Below are 25757 nucleotides of genomic sequence, written 5' to 3'. Positions count from 1 at the left end.
GGAAGCGCATGTTCTTGCCATCTGCAAAAAAACAGAGTAGAAATTCAATTAGCATTGAGAAACAAAACCGCACAACAGGAAAGAATAGATGTGAAATTTTTCCTAACTCTGTAGCCTCTAGGGATAAATATAGACGTCTCCGTACCGATCCCTCACACTCTACTAAACTTGTTTGTGAATTGTGAGACCTATGTAACCTAGAGCTCTGATACCAACTTGTCACGACCCGTATTTCCCACCCTCGCGAGTTGTGATGGCGCCTACTAGTGAAAGCTAGGCAAGCCAACCATTTGAATTATCTACCTTTTTCTCATTTTAGTCCTTTTACAATTAATAACCAACATTTGATAAACAACGGAAGACTTAAATGTAATAATTTAAGAAAGATGCCACTACCAATTCATACAATAACTACCCAAGATTGGTGTCACAATTTCACAGACTGTCTAGGAATACTACAAATAAAAGTTTGAAAGATTTATTTCAACACTGTCTCTGAAATATGTAAAAGAAACAGACTAAAAGGATAGGAGAAGACGCCAAGGCTTGCGGACGCCTGCAGGACTACCTCGGAATCTCCGACTGGACTGAAGGAAGCCACCCAAAACTACGGTCTGAAAGCTGCTGCTCCGGGATCTGCACATAGTGCAGAGTGTAGTACCAGCACAACCAACCCCATGTGCTGGTAAGTGCCTAGCCTAACCCCGACGAAGTAGTGATGAGGCTAGGACCAGACTACCAAATAAACCTGTGCAGTTGTATCATATATAGCGGAGAATAAAAGTAGAAGTTTACAGTTAAAGATGGGAGGGGGAACATGCTGTGGGGGAAACATCAATAATAACAGAAGAATAATAGGTAATTATAAAGAACCCAATAACTCAACTATCAATAAGAATCAGAAATCAAACAAGTGCACGACATTACCCTTCGTGCTTTTACTCTTGTCCTCACCATAAGAAGCAATTTAATCTGCACGGCATCACCCTTCGTGCTTTTACTCTCTTCCTCACCATGAAAATCAATATAATTGGCACAGAATGGTACATCGTGCGGCACGACATCACCCTTCGTGCTTTTACACTCTTCCTCACAAAGATCATACACGGCATTACCCTTCGTGCTTTAACACTCTCTCACCAAAATAATACACGGCATCACCCTTCGTGCTTTAACACTCTTCCTCACCCAAACAACAATCACAAGCAATAAGGGCAAGTAATTAAGTAAAATCATAACAAAATCCCGGCAACGGAATAATAGTTCAACAATCAAATCTCGGCAAGGGAACAATATCAAAACATCAACATCCCGGCAAGGGAGATAGCATTAAAAGCAAAAATATCCCGGCAAGGGAGACAATATAATAATTCTCTTCTCTTTTTCACTTTTTTTTCTTCACAACTCACTTTACAACTTGAGCCAATTCTCTATAAGGTTCAATTGCCAATTATACTTCCACAATTCATTATACAACTTGAGTCAATGTTCCTCAATGTTCAATTATCACTATTACTTCCACAAACTTTACTCAACAATAGAAATTATTACAAAAGGCATGAACAATATAAACGGAGTCATAAAAATCATAATATAAGACTCACGGGCATGCTTGATACCAACGTATAGATACTCGTCACCATGCCTATACGTCATACTCAACAAATAACACTTAGCAAATAGGACACAACTCCTAATCCCTCAAGCTAAAGTTAGATCAAACACTTACCTCGATGCCGCGAATACAATTCAAGCCTCAATTATCGCTTTACCTCTTGATTCCACCACTAATTCGCTTGTATCTAGTCACAAGCTACTTAACTATATCAATTAATGCTAAATGAATCAATTCCAATGCATGAAAATAGGTTTTCTAAAGTTTTTCCCAAAAAGTCAAAAATTGCCCCCAGGCCCACATGGTCAAAACCCGGGTTCAAACCAAAATCTGATTACTCATTCCCCCACGAACCCAAATATATAATTTATTTTGAAATCGGACCTCAAATCGAAGTCCAAATCCCCTAAATTTGAAAAACCTAGGTTTTACCCAAAATACCCAATTTCCCCATGAAAATCATTGATTTTGAGTTAAAATCATATGAAAAGATGTTAAAGATTAAACAAAACAAGTTAGAAATGACTTACAATCGATTTGGAAGAGTAGTTGTCTTTGAAAAATCGCCCAAGAGTGTTTTGGTTTTGAAAGGGTTTGAAAAATGGAAGATTTTCGGCTAAGCTATAAATTTGCAGGTCGCAGGTATCTCAATTGTGACCATGGTTCGCAATTGCGAACCCTTCAGAAGTCTGCTACCTTCGCATTTGCGAACACTGAGGAATCCAGACCTCTTCGCATTTGCGATACTGCCTTCGCATTTGCGATGTCGCATTTGCGATAATTACTTCGCATTTGTGACCAAGGCAGCCCAGGCCACTTCTCGCATTTGCGACACATTGCTCGCATTTGCGAGCCAATGCGAAGCCTGCAGGCCTGCAATATATCAGCAAATTCCTAAGTGCAAATTTCACTCCGTGGCCTATCCAAAACTCACTCGAGCCCTCGGGGCTCCAAACCAAAAGTGCACACTAACCTAAGAACATCATACATACTTGCTCGTGCAATCAAATCATGAAAATAAGATGTAAAGCTATGAATTAAACCTCAAAACTCATCATTTTTATAAAGAACACTTAAAGTTCATAACTCTTCAACCGGAAGTCCAAATCACGTCAAATAAACTCCATTTTCCGCCAAATTTCACAGGCTCGACTTAAATCACATATAAGACCTATACCGAGCTCCGGAACCAAAATACGGGCCCGATACCATCAGTTTCCAAACATTTTTCATTTTCAAAAACTCATATTTATTTCAGAAAATAATTTTCTTTAAAAATTCATTTCTCGGGCTTGGGACCTCAGAATTCGATTCCGGGTATATGCCCAAGTCCCATATTTTCCTACAGATCCTTCTGGACCATCAAATCGCGGGTCCAGGTCCGTTTACCCAAAATGTTGACCGAATTCAATATAAATTCATTTTAAAGGCAAAATTTCTCATTTTCCTAGATTTTCACATAATGACTTTCCGGCTACGTGCCTGAACTACGCACGCAAATCGAGGTGAGATAGAAAGAGGTTTTAAGGGCCTCGGAACATAAAATTTATTTCTAAAACAAGTGATGACCTTTTGGGTTATCACATTATCGAAATAGTAACCCGCCGTCCTTCGATCGAGGTTGAACTCTTCTTTTTGGCGAAGGCCCTTGGCCTTAAAGGGTGGTATTTCGAACTTATCGAAATAGTAACCCGTCGTCGTTTGATCGAGGTCGAACTGTTCTTTTTGGCGAAGGCCCTTGTCCTTAAAGAGTGTTATTTCGAACTTATCGAAATAGTAACCCGTCATCGTTCGATCGAGGCCGAACTCTTCTTTTTGGCGAAGGCCCTTGGCCTTAAAGGATGTTATTTCGAACTTATCGAAATAGTAACCCGTCATCGTTCGATCGAGGTCGAACTCTTCTTTTTGGCGAAGGCCCTTGGCTTTAAAGGGTGTTATTTCGAACTTATCGAAATAGTAATCCTTCGTCGTTCGATCGAGGTCGAACTCTTCTTTTTGGCGAAAGCCCTTGGCCTTAAAGGGTGTTATTTCGAATTTATCGAAATAGTAACCTGTCGTCAGTCCCAGTTTTTGGAGAGCCGTACATTTTCTGGGAGAGTCCTAGTTCGTTTGACATTGCTTGCATCAGGGGGTGCAACGTTGGAGAATACGAAACGTTGCTATTTCGCTTAGGTTCGTTCTGTGCACACATTGTAGTTTCCTTGCCTGACTTTTGCCTTTCATCTTGGAGGTGTCATCGGGTGGGCGGTGTTTCGGTTGTTTTGCAGTAGTTTTTCGTTTTTTAATTGAGATGTTTCTTTACTCGCTCGTCCGCACGGCCTTTGTGTTCCTTCTTGAGCAAAGAGCAGAAGGTGAGTTAAAATGATACTTTCCTTTCCCCTACCCGATGGTCCAATGGGGGAGAACAAGTTGGTAACGTTGTTCGTCTTGTTTGGCATTTCGATGGTTGATGGGGCAAAGATTTCTAAACTTGGTGATTCTACTCGGCTCTCCTCCCCCTATCGTGTTATGCTTTTGTCTCGTGTGGGTTGGGTTTTTACTTCGCGATCCTTTCGGTGGGTGATCGTATTTCTTGTCTTTGATCTGGGAGAGACTTGGAAATTTTACTAAGAAATCCCCACAGACAGCGCCAAATTGTTTGACTCAAAAGATATTGGAATCTTTTTGAACAAATCAATCAAAGAAAATGAAGGGGTAAATCTTAGTCAGATATAATAAATTCCAGATCAAAGAGCTAATAGTATGGATTGTATATAAGACGAAAAAGATACAAACGATCTTATTGAAATTCATCATTGTGACTCCTATCGATCGATGGGGGAGATAGCTTTACATGTTCTTCTGTAGATTACTTCCTTCCTATCAAGATTACAAAAAGAGAGCTTGGGAGAGAGAAAGGGGGAAAGAGCCTCCTTTAATCGAAGGTTTTCCTCTGCTATATATAGTCAAGGCACCCTTGCCATTTACTTGGTCCGACGCTCTCTCGCCTCCAGTGTGTCTTGGTCATCCTTTTAGGCATTGTTCTTTACGACTTGACGGGTGTCAGGAAAGAGATGTAGAATGGGCTATGTTATCTTTCACTGCCCGATCATTTAGGCGGGACATTGGTCAACTCGGGCGTGACAGTCAGATTTTGACCAATACAGTATGTTTCTGTTCCATTTTCTGAGTAGGCATATTTTATTATTAATATTTCATGGAAAAGTTAATACTTAATAACAAGATTAACTTCGAACCTCAACCTCATTGGTCTTTCACCTTCAAGCAAGCGAAGGTGATAACCTTGTTACTAAAGGAAATAAATTTTATGTTTATTCATAATTTGAATCGGAGAAAATAATTGTGTATATATATTTTTAGTTCTAATTTATATATCTCTTGTGTTATATTTTACTACTTTTTGTGAAAAATAATTATATAATTAAAATAACATTTATAATGGGGCAAAACATTGAAATCTCCCTAGGAAAATGTGGGTTTCTCTCTTATTTACTCCCTCCATTCACTTTTACTTTGGAATGTAAATATATTTTTATTTTTACTTGTCATTTTACGTATATTAAGAGAATAATTTTTTTTTTTCATGTTATACCCATATTATTTATTACTTATTTCAAATCATTTTCTCAAATCCAATAAAATATTCATCAATTGATATGAGTATTATGATAAATTATACACTTTATTTATTATTTTTTAAGAGACGTAAAAAGTCAAAACTTACCAAATAAAAGTGAATGGATGGAGTATTTATTTAAAAAGGGAAGTTAGAAACAAATAAAAGAGGGAAAAGTCCGCTTCCCTTTTTAAAGTAAGTTTTTATTTTGGGGGGGGGGGGGGGTTCAGGGGGGTCAAATAACAGAATTTGAAATTCCCGGCTTTTAGAACACAAGATCAGCAGACGCGTCATTTTTTACCTCAATCTGAAAAGTCGAAAGTGCCCCTTGTTATAAATCGAATTAACACAATAGCTAGAGCCTTCTTTAATTATTTTTTTCTTGGAACAAAATGTTTAGCTCTTATCAATTAGATTTTTTAAAACAACTAATCTAACATACAAGCTTTCCCACAATTACTTCTATGTATAAACTTTTATCCGAAGACTAACTTTTAAAAACTAATCTGAACCAATCATTAACGAAATAGTTTACATAAATTCAATGTTTATGTAAAATTATATTAATATATTATCTCTGATATATTACAACGAAAATATACTTTAATCAACTATAGTTAATAATACTTTTTTTTATCTCAATTTATGTGGAGGTATCCGAATTTCGTGAATCAAATGAGTCTTTTTTATCACTATTTTTTATGTCTTTTAAATAATTTAAATTATACTTACAATGACTTATAGAACTTTTTATGTAGTTTTCAAATATATAAATTTTAATTAAAATATTTAAATATTTTATGTTCGAATTTACATTAGAAGCTAACTTGTTTGACACTCGAAATTTATAAATCATCACATAAATTAAAAAGAAAAATAAAATAAAATTATAAATAAATAAAATAGATATTTATTGATTTGATATAAATATTAAATATACGTGCAATTTTTGTATTTATAGCTAGATTCTTTGGAACATGTGCATTGTGGGGACAAAAAGATAAGAGGTTGTGGGTCCTATATAAAGTTGCCTTCTACCTAAACAACTACCACTTTGCATAGGATTCCATTCTTATCTTCTTCTGTTTCATTTTATATGATATCGATATTATCTTCTTATATTAATTTCCAAAATTTTATTATTTGTAATGGTAAACAAATAATGATTTATAATACTTTGTGTAACAAGTCCTACTTTAAGGGAAAAAAATAGGACTCTCATAAATTTTTTCAATGGGATGTGAAAAATAGATGAAAGGGAGAAAATAGAAGATGTGGGCTTTTGGGTCGTTCTGAACAAGGTCGGTCTGACGAATTTAATATTTAGAGGCAGCAAATTCAAAGTAAATATATAAATAATTCAAATTGAAAGTAATATGTTCAGTTGAACCAATTAAATTCATTCTAGATCCGTCTCCATAGGAAGGAGGATGACGAGATAAAACTGTCAAGACATTTTTTTTTATTTTTCATTTATTTAGAGTTTTGACAACTAGTACTAGAAATCTGTAGATTCTTCACGATTATTCTTGTTTGAACGTTATCAATAATATGGAATTTTCGATAAAAATCTGTTAGAAATATTTTTCTACAAGCACATTTCTCAAGGATATCTGTGAAATACACATGTTTCTAGTAGTGGCAAATTTCTTCAAATAAATCTATGAATTAACATTAAACACACATGTAATATGATTCAATTTTACATTAAAATAAAAAAATATTATTTCTCAATATTTGTTCGATATAAAGGATTTGAACTAAATTCACTACAAAGAAAACCATTCATTGTAATTCAATCAATTATTGTCCTTAATGTACTTTAGAAAGTGATTCTATTGTATTTTAAGCCCGGCCCACGAAGTATCAGCCTATTTAGGACCGACTCATGAGGCTCGTTTAGGCCCGGGCCCGGGCCGGTTTGCCTGTTATATAGAATCAAGCAAATACATTATAGAATTATTTAAAAGTTTTCACATATGAAGTGCTTAATAAGTTATATTATTCTAAATGATGGTAAAACTTTTATTCAAAACACAAAATCTTCTAAAATATTAATCCTTAGAATTTTTAAATCAAATATTTATAATTTTGACAAATTACAAATAGTAAAATTCAACTCAACGTACATGAAAATCTACATATAGTAGAATTCTTATATGCTTATTGTACCAAATTCAAATGGTCAAACGTACAAATCTTTTCATGTACTCCCCCACTCGTTGCTTCCATTACATAAGCTGTACTTTAAATTCTAAAAACCCCATTTCGTGAGCCTAAATATTTATTAAATCCACTAGCTTTTGTACTTTCTTTCCTGGTTAAGGGGTTCTCATAAAAGTCAAACTCTACGAAAAAATTAATATTATAAGATATATCTATTTTACCATAAAATCAAATTCAACATTCCATTCCATAAAATATAATTTCGAAGCTACAAATTAAAATATGAATATATATTGTATAATTCTTCATTCGTTAATTTACCTTAAGTAGTTTGATTCAAAACATAATTTAAGAAAAAAATTAATTTTTTTGAAACTTGCGAGTTTGAATAGGTCATATCATTTGTGTGGTACGAGACTTTTAAAATTTGTGGTCTTAAATATGCTATAAAATTTATGTGGTCATAAAAGTTTTCATTTATATTAAAGTACATTATGTATTACTCCCTCCCATCCATAATAAGTTTGGCTGTTTTCACACAGATTAAGAAATTCATATTTTAAACATTAATTAGTAATAAAATTGACCATATTAATCTTTATTATCTCTTCACATAAACACTCCTAACACATACTCCAACACTGTTTACTCCAAGGATAATGAAGGAAAAAAATAATTAATTCATTCTTGAAATCTGAAAAAATTACTTATTTTGGACCATAAAAAAAGACCAAAAAATCACTTATTGTGGACTGAAGGGAGTGTTTAATTGGTGCGAATACTAAAGAATTTTCCCATCCATAATTTTTCTCACTTTCCGAAGTGGACTTAGTACAAATTATGAGTTCATCCAAACCTACTGGCTTTAGCTTAATTCTTATGTAAAAATAATATATTTTAAAACCCAATTAATCAATTTGTTGTGGTAATATTATACTCAAATAATTTAATTTAAATTATAGATTTACCTTTGCTTACCTGCCTCAAAAAATAAAAAAGAAGATTTGTCACCGTATGACCTATAGATTATGGGTTAAAGTCATAAAAGTAGCCACTGATACTTGCATTAGTTTATGCTGTCTACATCACACTACTCAAGATGCGACCCTTTCTCGGATCTTGCGTGAACGCTAACCTTTTTTGGTCAACAAATATAAATTTTTTCTACCATTTATGAAATTTAAATTTATAACAAAAATATAAATTTTGTCCCCAGTATTATTTTTATTTACTCCCAATATTTTTGTAATTTTGTCCATATTGCCATAATCCACTCATGAATTCTTCTTCTTCTTCTTCTTCTTCCTCCCTAAGTCCCTTTTTTCCATTTCCATGAACAAAACCTCTGTTTATCAACCTCTCTTCAAACCCCTAAACAACTTTCTCTCTCCTTTTTCATGTCCTAAGAAAACCCCACAAAAATTCTTTGTTGATTCTCCACACAGAGAGAGAGAAAATGGGTTCTCTTGTCCCATTTCAAGACCTTAATCTTCAACCTGAATCCACCAATTTAACCTCTAATTCTCCAACTCCGTTAATTACCCCCAAAATTGAACCAAAACTTGAACCACTGGATGAATTTACTCAAGCTGATCTTCAAACCCCACCTCTTTTCTCCAACCCTAATACTCCCAATTTCAACTCCAATTTCACTCCTAATTCACTATCACACAGCTCAATTATTACATCTGAACAAAACCCATCTGGGTCTAATGAAACAAATGTGTATTCTGAGTATAACAGAATTTCTGAGCTGTTTCGTGAAGCTTTTGCTAAACGAATGCAGCGTTACGGAGATATTGAGATTGTTGCTGACCCTGAGAATGATGATACCCGTGACGTCGAGGTGGACCTGGATAATTCACGTGCCATTGTTCCGGTTAATAATGAGGATAATCAGGTTTCGGAAATGGTAATTCCTAGAAGAAAATATCAACAAAGATCATCTGAATTAGTTAGGGTTACAGATCTTAAACCTGAAGATCAACGTTATTTTCGTGATGCTGTTAGGAGAACTCGAATGCTGTATGATTCATTACGTGTTTTAGCGATGGTGGACGATGAGAATAACATGAGTGTGGTGCCTCATAGGAAGACTAGAGGTGATTTGAAGGCTTGTCAGGTTTTAAGAGAACACGGGTTATGGATGAATCGCGATAAGCGAATTGTTGGGGCGATCCCGGGGGTGTTTATTGGTGATGTGTTCTTTTTCAGGATGGAGCTTTGTGTTGTTGGTTTACATGGGCAGGTTCAAGCTGGCATTGATTATGTCCCCGCGAGTCAGAGCTCAAATAGGGAGCCGATTGCTACTAGTGTGATTGTTTCGGGTGGATACGAGGATGATCAGGATGGTGGAGATGTGATTATATATACCGGGCATGGTGGACAGGATAAGTTGTCGAGGCAATGTATGCATCAGAAGCTGGAATGTGGAAATTTGGCGTTGGAGCGGAGTATGCACTATGGAATTGAGGTAAGGGTAATTCGCGGCTTTAAGTACGAAGGTAGTGCTAGTGGTAAAGTTTATGTGTATGATGGATTGTATAGAATTGTTGAATGTTGGTTTGATGTTGGGAAGTCTGGATTTGGAGTGTATAAGTACAAGCTTGTTAGGATTGAGAATCAGGAAGAGTTGGGAAGTGCCATTCTTAGGTTTGCGCAGAATCTTAGGATTAGACCTTTGGTGGCAAGGCCTACGGGGTATGTTAGTCTAGATATATCGAGGAAAAAAGAAAACGTGCCGGTATTTCTTTTCAATGATATCGATGATAATCATGATCCTGCTTACTTTGATTATCTGTTGAAGACTGTTTTTCCTCCGTACGTGTACCAGAATGTGGGCAGTGGAAATGGCTGTGAGTGCGTTAATGGGTGTGTGGATAATTGTTTTTGTGCTATGAGAAATGGTGGCCAATTTGCCTATGATTATAATGGGATATTGGTGAGAGGCAAACCGTTAGTGTTTGAATGTGGACCACATTGTCAGTGTCCTCCAACTTGCCGGAATCGAGTGAGTCAAAAGGGTTTGAGGCACAGATTTGAAGTGTTTCGGTCTAGAGAGACTGGTTGGGGAGTTAGGTCATTGGACTTGATCCAAGCTGGGTCCTTCATCTGTGAATTTACTGGGGTCGTACTCACACGAGAGCAAGCCCAAATTTTTACAATGAATGGTGATAGTTTAGTCTATCCAAATCGCTTTCCTGAGAGGTGGGCAGAATGGGGAGATTTGTCCCAAATATATCCTGACTATGTGCGGCCAGCATACCCCTCCATTCCTCCTCTGGATTTCGCGATGGATGTGTCTAGAATGAGGAACGTAGCATGTTATATGAGTCACAGTTCAAGCCCCAACGTGTTGGTGCAGCCCGTGCTTTATGATCACAACAATGTATCTTTCCCCCACCTGATGCTCTTTGCAATGGAGAATATCCCTCCTCTTAGGGAGATCAGTCTTGATTATGGGGTAGCAGATGAATGGACAGGGAAGCTTGCCATTTGTAATTGACTAACTTGTAGGAGTTGATGCAATTTTGAACATGATGCAGCAGAACCATTTCTGGTACATCATTTGCTGAGGTAATTAAAACATTCAGTCAATAATTTCTGTTAAACTCAAAACTGTAATGGCGTTGAGCGGCATGTTTTCTAATCAGTTTGTACTGGTATTGGTTGTCAGTTGTTACTCTAGCTAGTTATGGCCTTTATTCTGAATCTCTCTTTAGAAGCTGTTTTAAGCCCTCAGAATTTGGAATTGATGAGACTGATTTTATTACAATTGGGGCAGTCCTAAAATTGTCTAGCTTTGGCAACTTTTGGATGTGTCGCCAAAAGCTGGTTGGGACTCCAATTGCTTTCCCTGAGTTTTTTGTTTTGTTTTTTAAATATACTATATGCAGTTTGAATGCATCTTACTGTGCTTGTTTAATGGATTTGAACTTCTTTTCATGCTGCTTAATAGGAATTCCCTTTCCCATCCTTGATTGCCTTTTTAATGATTCAGAGGATGATTTTGTTTCTGATTTGCTGTGCTTTTCCCCTGGTAGATATCTTCCTCTTCAGATTCCATGTCTAAAGAACTCCTCAAATAACTGCTAAGAAGTATTCTCTCGTCCCATAATAGTTGAGCTTCTTTTTATTTTTTACAGCCAAGGGTGTGAGGTCAATAAAGTTGGTGAAAATCAAGGGAGACCAGAAACAAAAACGCTAGATTGTTTCCTTTCTACCTTAGTCTTAGTGGACAAAGTTAAACACTACTTAGTTTACTCGAAGTGTGGATGCCACTATTATTAAAAAAAATGTTAAACTAGCTATTATATTTAGAGCCCGTTTGGTTTAGTCAATTAAAACTAGTATGCATTAAATACTAAAGTTGATTTATAATAAGCGGTTACATGATTGATTAAAAGTACTGTAACTGATAATAAGCACTTTTTTTGTTAAGATGACTGAAGTGCCCCCCTCCCCCTCTCTCTCTACACACACACAGAGGGAGTTAGGGGTTTTCTTTTAGGAAGGGTACTTTGGTATTAAAAGTTAATTAGGGATAAAATAATAAAAATCCTGTAAGATCAGAACTCAGAAGTGGTTATAAACTGTAAAGACTATAAGTTAGAGGTGACCAGCTTATGACTTACAAGCACTTTTGAGGTTTACCAAATGCATAAGTAAGCCAAAAAATACTAGTGCTTGAGCTTATCGCACATCCTCTTAGAGTGTAATTTATTATTTTGAGTTGGAAAAAGAGGGTTAAAAATGAGGTTTTGAAATGTGGAAAAATAGAATATTTAGTTGAGAAGATATCAAGAAGCTTGATATAATTATGGGGAAAAAAAGTTACGTTCAAGGGGAAGTTTTATTTTGGGAATGAAATTTAGGGGGAAGTAGGTCAAGTATGTACACAGTGGAGGCAGCTATACTGATGAAATTTTCTTCTATTTATATGGAAAATTGGTCAAGTATTGAAACAATGGTAGTACTATAACTAAGTTAAATATTAACGGGATCAAATGGACAACGGAATACTGTCTGTTGGTGTCCAAGTGCCAATTGTAACATGAGCTATGATTATGAATATTTTGCATATCTCATTGTTAATTTTCTCTTTTAGGAAATGCTCAAATGATTTTGACTAAAAGTACCTTGATCTGATTGGACAGTTACGTAGTGGCTTAATTACATGGGACTATGCGTTCTTAAGTGGTGGTCATGTACGAGAAGAGAAAGAGGGTGGGGGGAAGAACTTGTCTTGAGACTCACTTAAATCTTTATGAAAAAACCGTTCCTTAGGTAGCACCTTTACAAACAAAGTCAAGTTTAAAGAGTAAAATTTATTCCTCACCATTAAAGGAGGATATGTAAGGCAATGGCGCAGAATCAGCTGGGATGCTTTCCCTGCTAACGCCCCACTCCACCTCGCCCAACTTTGCCCTGTCCTGGCCCAATTTGCTGATTCTCTTCTTTCCATTAATTTTTAGTCCTTTTTTCATCATTTTTAATTGTTTATTGAATTTCCAAATTAGGTATTGTATATCGCCGGCCAATAACATTGTTTTCATTAGATGGTTAAATTAACATTTGAAGAAACATCAATTATTATAAATGAACAGCAGAATAAACTCATTAAGTTTCAATTTATGTGACACACTTTCCGTATTACTCCATTTAAAAAAGAATGACACATTTCTCTATTTGGAAAAAATTTACTCCCTCCGTTTCAATTTATGTGACACACTTTCCATATTAATCCGTTCTAAAAGAATAACGCGTTTCTATATTTGAAAACAATCTAACTTTAAACTTTCAATTTTACCCATTTTACCCTTAATGAAAAGCTTTTATAGCCACATAAATGTTATGGCCCCACAAAGCTTTTACACTTTAATCTTTTAATATAACAAGTTTTAAAAGTCTTTTTTTTTTCTTCTTAAACTTCGTGTCGAGTCAAACTCGGTAGTAACTTTAAACTTTTTCTTTTGCCCATGTTACCCGACTTTTATATCCATACAACTTGAAGCCTTAAAAGAGCTTTTATCCTTTAAGCTTTTAAGACAACAAGTTTCAAAAGTTTTCTATTTTTTCTTAAATTCCATGCTGAATCAATTTACGTCACGTAAATTGAAATGGAGGGAGCAAGACATTAAGAGAATATCGCTAGGATATATAAGTAAAAATCTTAAACTTGAAAAGTTTTAAATAGTGCACCTAGCTCTTCGCTCTCATTGAAGATAATGAATTCTTTTCCATCCTGGCGGTTCACAACTAAGAGTTTGATCAAGCCTTTTCCTATCCCACCTCACCCAGTTCCCATCCATAGAGGTCGATACATAATTATTTGTTTTCCTACTTCAGTGAACATCAATTATATGATTCTTTGCTTGATGAGGTATGAGTGTGCACATGTATATGGTTGCTAAATACTATTCTTACCATTCCATTTTATATGATCCTCTTCCTGTTTTGGTTAGTTTTGAAAAGATTTTACTCAAAAAATAGACGAATGCCTTCAAGTTACATTTCTTTCATAAAGTTTAAATGTCTACAAAATCTATACTTTGTGTGCAGGGGAACAAACTAGATATCATGATACATTTTTGCGTTTTTTGGACTCTTTGACAACTCCATGTATATTTGAAAACTTTTATCTTGATATTCTAATTCTGCCTCTAATAAATGCTCTTTATAAGAATTGTATTACATGTTGATAAGTGGTAAGTTTATCTTTTAGGGGTCGTTTGGTTGGAATACGGATTATGCCGGTATAAGTTATGCCGGTATAAGTTATGCTGGGATTGTTGTTTATTCACTGTTTGGTATGTTGTATTAAGAATGACAATTGCATAATTTCTAAGAAGAAGGTATAAGTTATACCGGTGCTAATTACCCCACCCTTTATAAGGTATAAGTTATCCCGGTGTTAAAGTTAACATCGGGATAACTTATACATGGTTTGCTAACCAAACATAGTATTAAGGTGGTATTAAATTTTTATACCACCTCTATACCTTCTTATACCTCATACCAAATGACCCTTATTGATTGAAAGTTTCAATAGTAGGAAGCTCACATAAGTGGTAGATTATGGATAAACTATAATATCAACAAATCTAGGAATTAGAAATATTTGTTAATGTATTAGTAATATATAATTATCCCCGGAGTTAGCGCAAACCATGATGTGTGGGTTAAGCTCATTTCCTGTGTTCGAACTCTACTGCCAACAAAAGAGTGGTATTTAAATGGAGAAGGTTAGACGGAGCGGGTCTTGAACCGTTTGCCAACTGGTCTTTGGGAATTTTCAGTTGTAAAAAGAAGTAATAGCTACTTTTGTCAAGGTAGAGTAATGCTTCTTGTCATACTAACACACAGAAACAGTATGATCTTCCCTTTTCTGTTTTTTCCTTCTTTATTTCTTTCAATTTATCTTGAATTATTTTGTTTGATGATAAATTAAACTTGCTTGCTGGTAGTTTTGTCTTTTACTTTTTGCTGCCCTGTAAGGTGTCCGGAGCTGAACTTTGTTGGGTACTGGCACCTCCTGTCATGTCGAATCTCTCTCTCTCTCTCTTGTTTTTGACTGTAAACGAAACTGCTTACGATTGGCACCTCCAGGGATTTTGAATATGAATCTTGTCCTTATTGGGGGAAACATTGGCTCCATGCGTTGCATTTATGTTTTGTCTCAAATGATTGTTTGTCCATTTGATAAAAGGAGCTTTGATGTATTCATTTTGGACTATGTGACCATGACCCGTCAGCGTTGTTTATATTGTATTAGCTGATGCCTGCAGTCAAGATGTGATATTGAATTTACCTACTTTTTAATTTAGTGCTGTTGAACTAAATCATGGAGAAGGTCATCCTTGTTGCTTCTTGCAATGCATACAATATTAGCCAGAGATCACACTCCTTTCCTCTCTTCTTTAAAAAATATCACGTGTCCTCCTTTTTCGAGCTGGAAATCATAGTTATCAATCTCTGTCAGTCTAGTTACCATATGCTCTTTCAGAGTTTTTATTTTTAATCATATACCCTTTCAGTTCTACTTAAAGGATTTTATCCACTTCCATTTGTTGTTTGCTTAACTGAAATTCATAATATACTGATTAACTGATGCGGTAGTTACTGGTTCTGGAAATCATTGTGCATACTGCTGATACCTTTGTTTTGTCAGGGAAGCAACCTGCTAGGGAAAAGATTTTGATTATGAAGATATCGGCCTACAGTTGTCTCTCAAAGCAGCTTGCTGCCTAACCGTCTGCTGACTCTAACTAATATTTTATCTCATGCAGATGAAGGGCGAGTATTGGCTAACTGTTATCCTGTTTCCTTTTCATTATAATCCTGCTGTCTTGATGACACAGTCTAGACTACATCATCAGGTTCCTGAAACAAGTTGCTCCTGTTGCTGTTCTTTCATCAGTTTGTCGATCCTATATTGTAGATAGCATGGTGTTCAATGACTAGCTAGAAGAATGAAGAAAGCGATATTGCATTTTTTCACTATCCGCCTTTGGAAGGAACCCTTTTAACCGATCATCTCCTTGATAGAGCTGGTCTGCTACTGATGTTCTTGATCGTTAGAACTTTAATAGGTTGTAGTAATAGCTTGTATATATGAAGATCAAACTGCTTATTCTGTACAGAAGATTGTATCTATATCGTGCTAATGGATATCCAGAGTGCAGTTCAAATGCTTTTGCCTGTTCTCTTTCTAGTTAAAGATGGAAGCACCTATTATGCGGTCCAATGCGTCAAATTAGGGATGCTGGGATTTTGAAAGGATCAAAAGAGGCACATCAAATATGTTGCTTCCAAAATTTCCCACTGAATATGGCAATGCAAGTTTCATTTAAATGATTGAATCCTTCCTTTTTCTTAAGCCTGTATTTTCTCATGTTGCTGTTTACCCTGTTGGTATACCCTAACTAAACTCATTTTGCTTTGATTTAGCCAAGTTATTTCATATACTTGAGCTGTGATGCATTGAGTGTAAGATTTTATACTGGATAGGAGAAGCTCAATCAGTTATTTGAAGGTATCTTTAGTCTTTTAGCATTTGGTGTACGACAGCAGACATGACTGACCATCTCAAGCGGTTATTTTATCCTCTATATATGCTATTTGAACCTTATTGCAAATGTGATCATTTCTAATTTTGTATAATCTTATATGATGACATATCTACCTCAATATCCACATCTCTATGACATTATCTTCTGGATGCGTTGAATTCTAGCGGCCCACCATTCACTCTCATATAGTATTGCTAAATACTGGTCTTATAACTGTTCTGTAGAACTTAATTACCTTTCACTTTGGTAGGCATACTTTTATAACAAAACACCCGTATATCACGTCTCCAGTTCTACCATCTGATTTTGATTCTATATGACATCTTTATATATAATTTCATTTTGCAGAAACAACGAGCGTAAATATCTAAATTGTCTATATTTAGGCACAATAACTGCATCTGCTTTCACTCTTTATCTTGAATAAACTTGCATAAACTTGCACAAACTTGCACTGCACATGTTCTACTTATTTTTAAGATCTTCTCTCCACAGTGCTTCTGGATAGTTTACACTTTTGATTGACACCCTTGTTTTTTTAAACATAATATCGTCAACAAAAAGCATAATCTATGAAACCTCATCTTGTATATTGTTGATTAGCTTATCCATAACAAAGGTGACCTATCTCTTTTATTTCTACCTGTCTCAAACAATTGCAGGTCTAGTTCACCACAAGGAAGAAAGGCTGAAAGATTATCCATAACGTACCTGGTTTTATGTTCAAGATGAATACAATCTCCCCATCACAAGACGTGAACGCTGATGTAACTCGAGACCGTATGTCGTTCAATAATGAAGGAAAAGGAATTTCAAGAGTCTCCCATTCTTCTACTGGTCTCTGTTCTAAAATCCACAATTGGATATATCCGCGTCTGTATTTTTGATAACCAATGACTGCTAATTTATCCTTCACCTCTATCAACTTGTAATCATTCTCCCAGATATATGCATTCCACAATGCAATAATAGTATTGAATTTTTCAGATTTAACGTCAAATGCTGCTATAGCACGTCCATTATGGTAAGCAAACCTATATATAACTCCACTAATGCAAATCCCGGGCTTGCTTAGAACATGAGGGGAGATGCTTTTAATCTCTCTCCATGATTTGTCTATGCCTAAAGTTAAAATCAACTGTTTTCTGTACCCTTCTTTAACATGCTGTGTTATCAAAAGAACTTTGTACTTCTTTTCTTCTGCTTCAAAACCTAATGAATAGCTACGTCAAGCAAAATCTTTATTTAGGTTGGGAAGAAGTCTTACTTCTCCTGTACTGGGATTGAAAATCGCTGCAGGTTCCACAGATGATGGTCCCCATAAGCAAAATAAACCGTTAACTTAATCCAAACGAGAATTCACAGGAGCATGGTTGTAGAGTTCATCAAATCTCCCAATTTGAAGAAGGGTGGCAAAGTATTTTCCATCTTCTTTTGGCTCAATAGTATAAAAAACTGATTTCTTTTCGCGCAAAAAGAATTTTGTTCCACCAGGACGGGTCATATATAGAGCGACGTGCATGGATATTCACAAAGTTTGCCTCTGATATAAAGGAATTACAGAATCTGGCAACACACTTGAAACGCATTACAGATCTAGCAGGAAGCCACGAGAATATTTCAAAGATTATTTCTCGGGGTATTGACGAGTTTCTTCCTGCAAAATTCTTCTTCTCCATTTGTTGATTGTTGAAGGCGCGCGGCTGAAGAGAATAGTGATGATGTCGATGCCTTAGTTTTGCTCTGGAAAAAACCCTATTTCTAACCCTATTCCAAAACTTTTATTACCTTTTTGTTTCTTTTAATAGGTGTATTATATTCTAAGTAATATTTTATGGAATATTATACTCTCATGTTTAATCTGTCGTGGGCTGCTTTCCAGACACGCCCCATGACCCCTGCGCCCCATGGCGGCCTAGCAAGCCTCACAATGCCTAGCACCATGGTCGCCCTGTGGTCTTGGCTGCGCCAAGTGACAAACGCGCATGTGCCTTTGTCGCCCCACCGATACCTCTCGCCAGTGCCCAGCGGCTAGCCAATGACAACAGCACCGCGCGCACTGACAATGCCGCGCGCGCAGATCCTGATGCCTCGGCAGCGCCCAGTTGCAGGCCCATTCCAGCAGCGCCTCGCGCATAGACTCTAGACCCTGATGCCAAGCACCAGCGCCCAGCCTCAGGCAAACACAACAAGTGTCGCGCGTGCCAACAACACCGCGCGCGCAGATCCTGACCCGCAAGACAAAGTTACTGCCATCAGACTTGTTTCTACATTGTAATAAACTAAGTCCTTTTCATTGTAATTATATGCTAGTTTACATCATTTTCATTCAGTGTGCTTTTACAACTTTATTAGGGCAAGTCATGTAACTTTGGTTAATTTTTTTTAAGCATTATTAGGGGGGATCAAACAATTAATTTTCTGTACTGTTGTCTCTCCCCCTCGACACCGCATCTTTTGTAATCAGCTTTCATTCATCAATAAAATCATCATCAGCATTCAAAACCCAATTCTCTCTCAGCTTCCGCAATTGCTCGTGACATTGGTTTTCCCTCACGACACTAACAATCTCGTCTAGCTTGCGGGGGGGGGACCTCATTGGCGGACAACAATTGCACTGACATCGGTTGCTTAGCCTTACGTTGCCCTTCCAAAGAACATGAGGAAAGCGTTGCATAACAGTTGGTATCAAAGCCTAGGCTCGACATCGGACGAGGGAACACATTTGCCATCATCACCATTTCTGACCATAGTGAATCATGGGGAGCGCCTAGCATCCCTAGAAGAGACAGTTGACCGATTACGACCCATCGTGGATATGGTGCCTGATCAAAACAACAACCTGGTGCAAAGGTTGGATGACCTGGACCACAGAATGCGGCAGGCGGAAAATGACATTGCAAACATCAGTTGCGACTCTGAGGATGACCGGCAAACGACAGCCATTGAAACTGCCAATATTCATGGCAAATTTGAGGACCTCCAACAGGAGCGTGCCGACGATTTAGCCCATCAGGAACAAAAGGCAGACAGACTAACTGCCATGCAGCAAACTATAGATGACTTGACAGGCCAGCTCAACGTTGTCAATGCTTCCCTATAGAGCCTACTTCGAGGAGGCGACAACCACATCAAGGGTGCAGCAAGCATCACCCCCATTCCACAAAAACTTAAGATACCGGAGCCAAAACCATACGACGAATCTCAGGATGCTAAGGAAGTGGAAAATTTGTCATTTGGAAGAATCCAAAAAGGTAGCAACTGCTGCCATGTATCTTCAGGGCGATGCCAAACTTTGGTGGCGGGTCAAATACGAAGCCATCAAGGCCGGTGAAGATACTCTCTAAACATGGGATGAATTAAAGGCAGCCATACGCTTGCAGTTCTTCCCCGAAAATGTGGAATACAATGCAAGGAGAAAGCTACGGGAGCTCCGCCACACCAGGTCAGTGCGGGAGTACGTGCGCGAATCCTCCGCACTCATGCTAAACATACGCGACATGGGGGACAAAGACAAACTCTTCGCATTCATAGAAGGATTGAAACCTCATGCTCGTATGGAACTACAGAAACAACGGATAGACACCCTGACCAAGGTCATTCAAGCTGCAAAATGCCTTGGCGATTATCACTTGGGAACTCAGAACGACAGGCCCCAACTGCCTGTCTGAGGGGGATTCAACGCGAACCATCCCAGCAATGGTGGCCCAAGCAAAAGTGGAGGAGATCGGAGTGCATCCAAAACTAAGACTCCTCCCTCCAGCAGCAACAGTGCTGCAACCATCAACAACAATCAGGGAGAAAGCCTCCCTCAGAATGTCGTCATTGCGGTAGGGCACATTGGAACAATGAATATCCCAACATAAAGATCAATGCTCATCAAACTGTCGAGGATAAGTCAGATGCATCAGACACATCAGAAGCAGACCAGGTAGGCGCCTTCAATGCAATTGTTGGCTCTATCCCACATGCATTAGTGGGGACCAGTGCATGTCCTCTTAAGAAAATCTCAGGCCCAACCACCAAGAAATAGAAGGAAAAGATGGACGAGAGGCCTCCTAAACAAGCAAGGACCCTAATGTTCGTTGAATTGAAAGTGAACGGCAAGCCCATTCACGCATTGATAGACATGGGTGCTACCCACAACTACTTGGCTTCAACTCAGGTAGAGCGCCTGAGTCTAGTTGTGCAAAATAGTAAAGGCCGCGTCAAGGCAATCAACTCGCCACCCCAGACATTGGGTGGAACAGCTATAGATGTCCTAGTGAAACTTGGCCCATACAAAGGAAGCATCGACCTGCATATCACAATCATAGATGACTTCGACATAATAGTGGGTTTGGAGTTCATGAGGCAAACCAACACCATACCGGTACCATATGCCAACATGCTTCTGATGATGGGAGAAAACGGGACCAAGCCCTGCACTATACCATGCTTTACTATAAAGATGGCCGCAGGAAACATCTCGGCCATGCAGTTGGAGAAGGTAGTCAATAGATATGAACCCCTGGTTCTGGCTACCCTTCGCATTAACAATCAGCCATCATGCCATCGGCCTCAAAAGACTGGTGACGCTCCTCAACGTGTGAAGACTTGTCAGCCATGCCACAAGGACAAGTCGGATCATTCATCATAGACAGGACCCTTGCTGCCATTACATGTCCCACATAGACCATGGGAAAGTGTTTCCCTCAGATTCATCACGGAATTGCCCCAAGTCGGTAATCTTGCATCCATCTTGGTTGTCATAGATCAGTTTTCAAACTATGCAACCTTCATAGCAGCCCTGCAAAACATCTCAGCAGAAGATACAACTCTACTCTTCTTCTCGCACATTGTCAAACATTGGGGCCTGCCCAAAGACATTGTTAGTGGGCGTGACTCACACTTCACTAGCAACTTTTGGACCCATCTCTTCAGGTGCTTTGGGTCGACATTGAGTCACAACTCAGACATCCATCCACCATCGGATGGCCAGACAGGTCGATTCAATGACATGCTGGAGGAATATCTCCGCAACTTTGCAACCAGGTCACAGAAGCATTGGGTGAAGCTCTTGGATGCTGCTCAACTGTGTTTCAATTCTCATAAGAGCAATCATACAAACAAAAGCCCTTTTGAAATTGTTACCGAACAACAACCGCTTCTCCCGCAAATAGTGAATGCATCAACCATGCCGAAATCTCTTCGAGCTGCCAACTTCTCGAGCGAATGGGAGCGCAACATGGGGATAGTGCGGAGCTATCTCGTCAAAGCCCAAGAGCGGGCAAAAAGGTTCACCGAACATAATCTTTGCTTTGCCCATCATCAAGCAGGGGACAAAGTAATGCTATGCATCCCAAAACGATACTTGTTTGTAGAGAGGACCCATGACCCTCGCCTGCAACAAAAATACATCGGGCCCCTGCCCATTGAAAAACGCATTGGGAAGTCCACATACCAGGTGAAAACCCCATCCTAGTGGAAGAACCATTCAGTCTTTCATGTCAGCCGCATGAAATCATTGCATCGCTACCAAAGCAAGCTCAAAGAACAGAGGGGCGCAGACCTCCCAACCATCAACCACCAGAACAATCATCATCATCATCCTGACATGGCTCCGAGGACGGTGCCAACTCAGGTGGGGGAGAATGTCATGGGTTGCTTTCCAGACACACCCCATGACCCCTTGGTCGCGCCCCATGGCGGCCTAGCAAGCCTCACAATGCCTAGCTCCATGGTCGGCCCTGTGGTCTTGGCTACGCCAAGTGACAAGCGCGCATGTGCCTCTGTCACCCCACCGATGTCTCTCGCTAGCGCCCGCGGCTGGCCAATGACAACAGCGCCGTGCGCACTGACAATGCCGCGCGCGCAGATCCTGATGCCTCGCCAACACCTACAGGCCCATTCCAGTAGCGCCTCGTGCACAAACCCTGATGCCAAGCACCAGCGCCCAGCCTCAGGCAAACACAACAAGTGTCGCGCGCGCCAACAACACCGCGCGGGCAGACCCTGACTCGCAAGACAAAGTTGCTGCCACCGGACTTGTTCCTACATTGTAATAAACTAAGTCCTTTTCATTATAATTATAGGCTAGTTTACATCATTTTCATTCAGTGTGTTTCTACAGCTTTATTAGGGCAAGTCATGTAACTTCGGTTTATTTTTTTAAGCATTATTAGGGGGGATCAACAATCAAACATTTTCAAGCAATCAATTTTCTGTACTGGTGTCTCTCCCCCTCGACACCGCATCTTTTGTAATCAGCTTTCATTCATCAATAAAATCATCATCAACATTCAAAATCCAATTCTCTCTGAGCTTCCGCAATTGCTCGTGACATTGGTTTTCCCGCAAGGCACTGGCGATCTAGTCTAGCGTGCGGAGGGGACCTCATTGGCGGACAACAACCACACTGACATCGGTTGTTTAGCCTTACGTTGCCCTTCCAAAGAATATCAGGAAGGCGTTGCGTAATAGTTCGCGTGAATGTAGACATAATTTAAACACCTTGTAAGGAATATTATAATATATGATGTGATGTCTCATGTTTAAACCTATTTCTACTTATTGGTTTCTTTAAATAAGTAGTATTACAATTGTATAAATTCCCTCGACTTTCAAACACACCATTTAACATTTACAAGCGATGAATCAACTGCTGATTGGATAATGACGTGGAAACTAAATGGACAATGACGTGGTAATGACTTGATAGTTACATAATGCTTACATAGACGATGACATGTCAGCTTACTGGACAAATATAGACGGCTAACTTGATAAATTAGCTACTCCCCACGGTCCAAAATATGTGATTTTTTGTGGTCCAAAATAAGTGATTTTTTCATTTCAAGAATGAATTAATTATTTATTTCCTACATTGCTCTTGAAGTAAATAGTGTTGGAGTATGTGTTAGGAGTATTTATGTAAAGAGATAGTAAAGGTTAATATGATCAATTTCATTGCTAATTAATGTTAAAAGGTGAATTTCTTAATATGTATGAAAACAACTAGAAAATCACTTATTTTGAACCGGAGGAAGTACTTTAATATTGGCTTGACAAATAATCGTGGTGCCCGTGCTAGTTTAAGCTAATTAAATGGGACTAATGCTCGCAAATATGGACTGCTGATTTGATAACTCTTTTCAATGTGAGTATATTTATTGCTAGAAAAATAATTGGAATTGTATGATTTACATGACACTTAATTTGAGGTTAGCAAGTTAACATATTCTCTTCAGTCTCTTGTTACAAGTCACTATCAAGGTTCATTGCAAAAAGAGATAAATTCTTTCAGGGTTGGACTTTAAGGAGATGTGATATTTATGTAAAAAGGCATATGCAAATTCATGATCTGAATCTTATAGCATTCAATCTACTATATTTTTAAAATTACGGGTTGAGATCTCAGAACTACTACACATAGATTTATTCACTGCAATTAAAGTACCAGATCCAAATGAAACCGATGTTATAAGGCTGCATCCCCGCCTCTATTAGAAAGAGAGAAATACTTCAAACATCTTGTAAAATTTGTAATCTTAAACTCAAGTATGATTGACATGTTTCTGACTCATTGTTACCTCTCCTGATAAACAAATTAAATGGTAGAATTTTCAAAAGGCATTTAATTAGTAGCTTGATTGACGCTTTAAACTTAATAAGACAAGTTATAGAAGGACTAACCGATAACTATAACATATGAAAAGAATTTTCTTAGCTTGCTTGAGCTTGTGAGATTGATTGTCTACTGCAGGTTCTTTAGAAAATTAAGAATCTGTTGTTTTTTTTTTTTTAAAAAAAAAAAGAGATAGAGCAGCAAAGAAAATTAATAGTATTGATTGAAATTGTCTCTACCTTTTATTAAACATAAAGGATTATAAGTAGCCAACTTGGGAAAATAAATTCGTCCGCAACTTATTATTCTAAAAAATAAATATTCAACCGAATCCCATAAAAAATCCAAAACTCAAAATCAATGGAGAGACTAATTTAACACAAAAGGTAGGATCTCATAGGCTTGTTATCCAAAATCAAAGAAAAAGAACACACAAGTCAGAATGACTTCCAGTTTAAACTAACATGTATTTCAAGTTTGCTAAAGGGGAATAGACTTTTTACGTAACTATAAAAGCGTCTGATGCATCTCTCTTTAGGAAGCTCCTTGATAGTATTTAATACTCTCAAACTCTTTTCCATGATATTATAACATACACAAATATTTTCCGGCCTTAAGTTCCTAATGAATATAATCTCCCCATCACGGAACGTACAAGATGATATAGCACCAAACTCTATATATGTCGTCACATGGAAACTTCATGAATTGACTCTTCCATTCTTCTTTTGAAGTATCCATGTGTGCATTTTTCATAATGCACGACAGCTAGTTTACCCTTCAACTCCATCAACTGATAATCATATGCCGAGTGAGATGCAATAATTTTGAATTTTTCATATTTAACATCAAATGCAGCTATAGCAAGTTTATCCTTATGGTAAACAAATCGATAAATAACTCCACTAATACACACCCCAGGCATGCATAAAACACGAGGAGAAATACTTTAATTTCAATCTCTCTCCATAATTTGTCTACACCTAAAATTAAAATCCAATACCCTTCTCGAACATGCTTAGTTGTCAAAAGAACTTTGTACTTATTCTTTTCTTCTGATTCAAAACCTAATGAATAGTTACACTGAACAAAGTCATTATTTAGGTTGGGAAGAAATCTTACTTCTCCTGTACTGGAATTGAAAGTCGCTGCAGGTTGGATGATTTCTTGAGGAATAGACAGTTTTCTTGTCGTAGAATTCATCTTCTTCTTAATTGGACGCCTTGGCGTGCAGCTGAAGCGAACAGTGATGGGACGCTGTGGGGTCCATACCTCACTTACTAAAGGAAATAAGATAGAAAAGTTGGAGAGGACAAAATAAGTTGCTTGAAAAATTGCATATGGGCGGCTGATCAAGATTTCAATTTGCAATGCAAAAATCAATTTTGATTGGCTGAGAGGGTGGCTATTTTACCTATAAATAGAGATGCTTCCCTCTCGGTTTAAACACACCAAAATAAGAGAGAAACAATAGAAGTTAGAGAGACTAATCCACAGATTGTTGTCTGTGAGATAACTAGTGAGTGGTAGTAATATTGTAGTGATGTGTTTTATATAAAGAGTGTTATTTCTTTCAAAGTTGTAGTAGTCTCTTGACACTACTGAGTTGTAATATTATAGTGGTAATATTGTTACACTCGGATATTGTATTTTATCCTGCTAAAATATTTGGTGTCATTGTTA

The 25757-nt window shown here is 37.6% G+C and overlaps 2 protein-coding genes across 3 annotated transcripts; one reads left to right on the top strand and one right to left on the bottom strand.

The window, feature by feature from the left end:
• The first annotated feature begins 8649 nt into the window (after positions 1 to 8649).
• LOC104244020 (histone-lysine N-methyltransferase family member SUVH9-like) lies at positions 8650 to 16091 on the top strand. 2 transcript variants are annotated; one of them, XM_009799322.2, is made up of 2 exons: positions 8650 to 10973; positions 15686 to 16091. In XM_009799322.2, the coding sequence occupies exon 1, from the start codon at positions 8854 to 8856 to the stop codon at positions 10900 to 10902; it is 2049 nt and encodes a 682-aa protein (XP_009797624.1). In that variant the 5' UTR covers positions 8650 to 8853; the 3' UTR covers positions 10903 to 10973; positions 15686 to 16091. The 2 variants fall into 2 exon arrangements, with proteins under 2 accessions (XP_009797624.1, XP_009797631.1); XM_009799329.2 differs by having other exon boundaries at positions 15568 to 16091.
• A 1041-nt stretch (positions 16092 to 17132) lies between these two features.
• Positions 17133 to 18147, bottom strand: LOC104244035 (putative F-box protein At4g38870). The gene is made up of 2 exons (XM_070145908.1): positions 18030 to 18147; positions 17133 to 17680 (listed from the first exon to the last, which is right to left on the bottom strand). The coding sequence occupies exons 1-2, from the start codon at positions 18145 to 18147 to the stop codon at positions 17133 to 17135; spliced, it is 666 nt and encodes a 221-aa protein (XP_070002009.1).
• Between the last annotated feature and the right edge of the window lie 7610 nt (positions 18148 to 25757).

The sequence above is a fragment of the Nicotiana sylvestris genome, chromosome 1 (assembly GCF_000393655.2).
Source record: "Nicotiana sylvestris chromosome 1, ASM39365v2, whole genome shotgun sequence".
Classification (NCBI taxonomy): Eukaryota; Viridiplantae; Streptophyta; class Magnoliopsida; order Solanales; family Solanaceae; genus Nicotiana; species Nicotiana sylvestris.
This window is presented reverse-complemented; position numbering and strand designations above follow the sequence as displayed.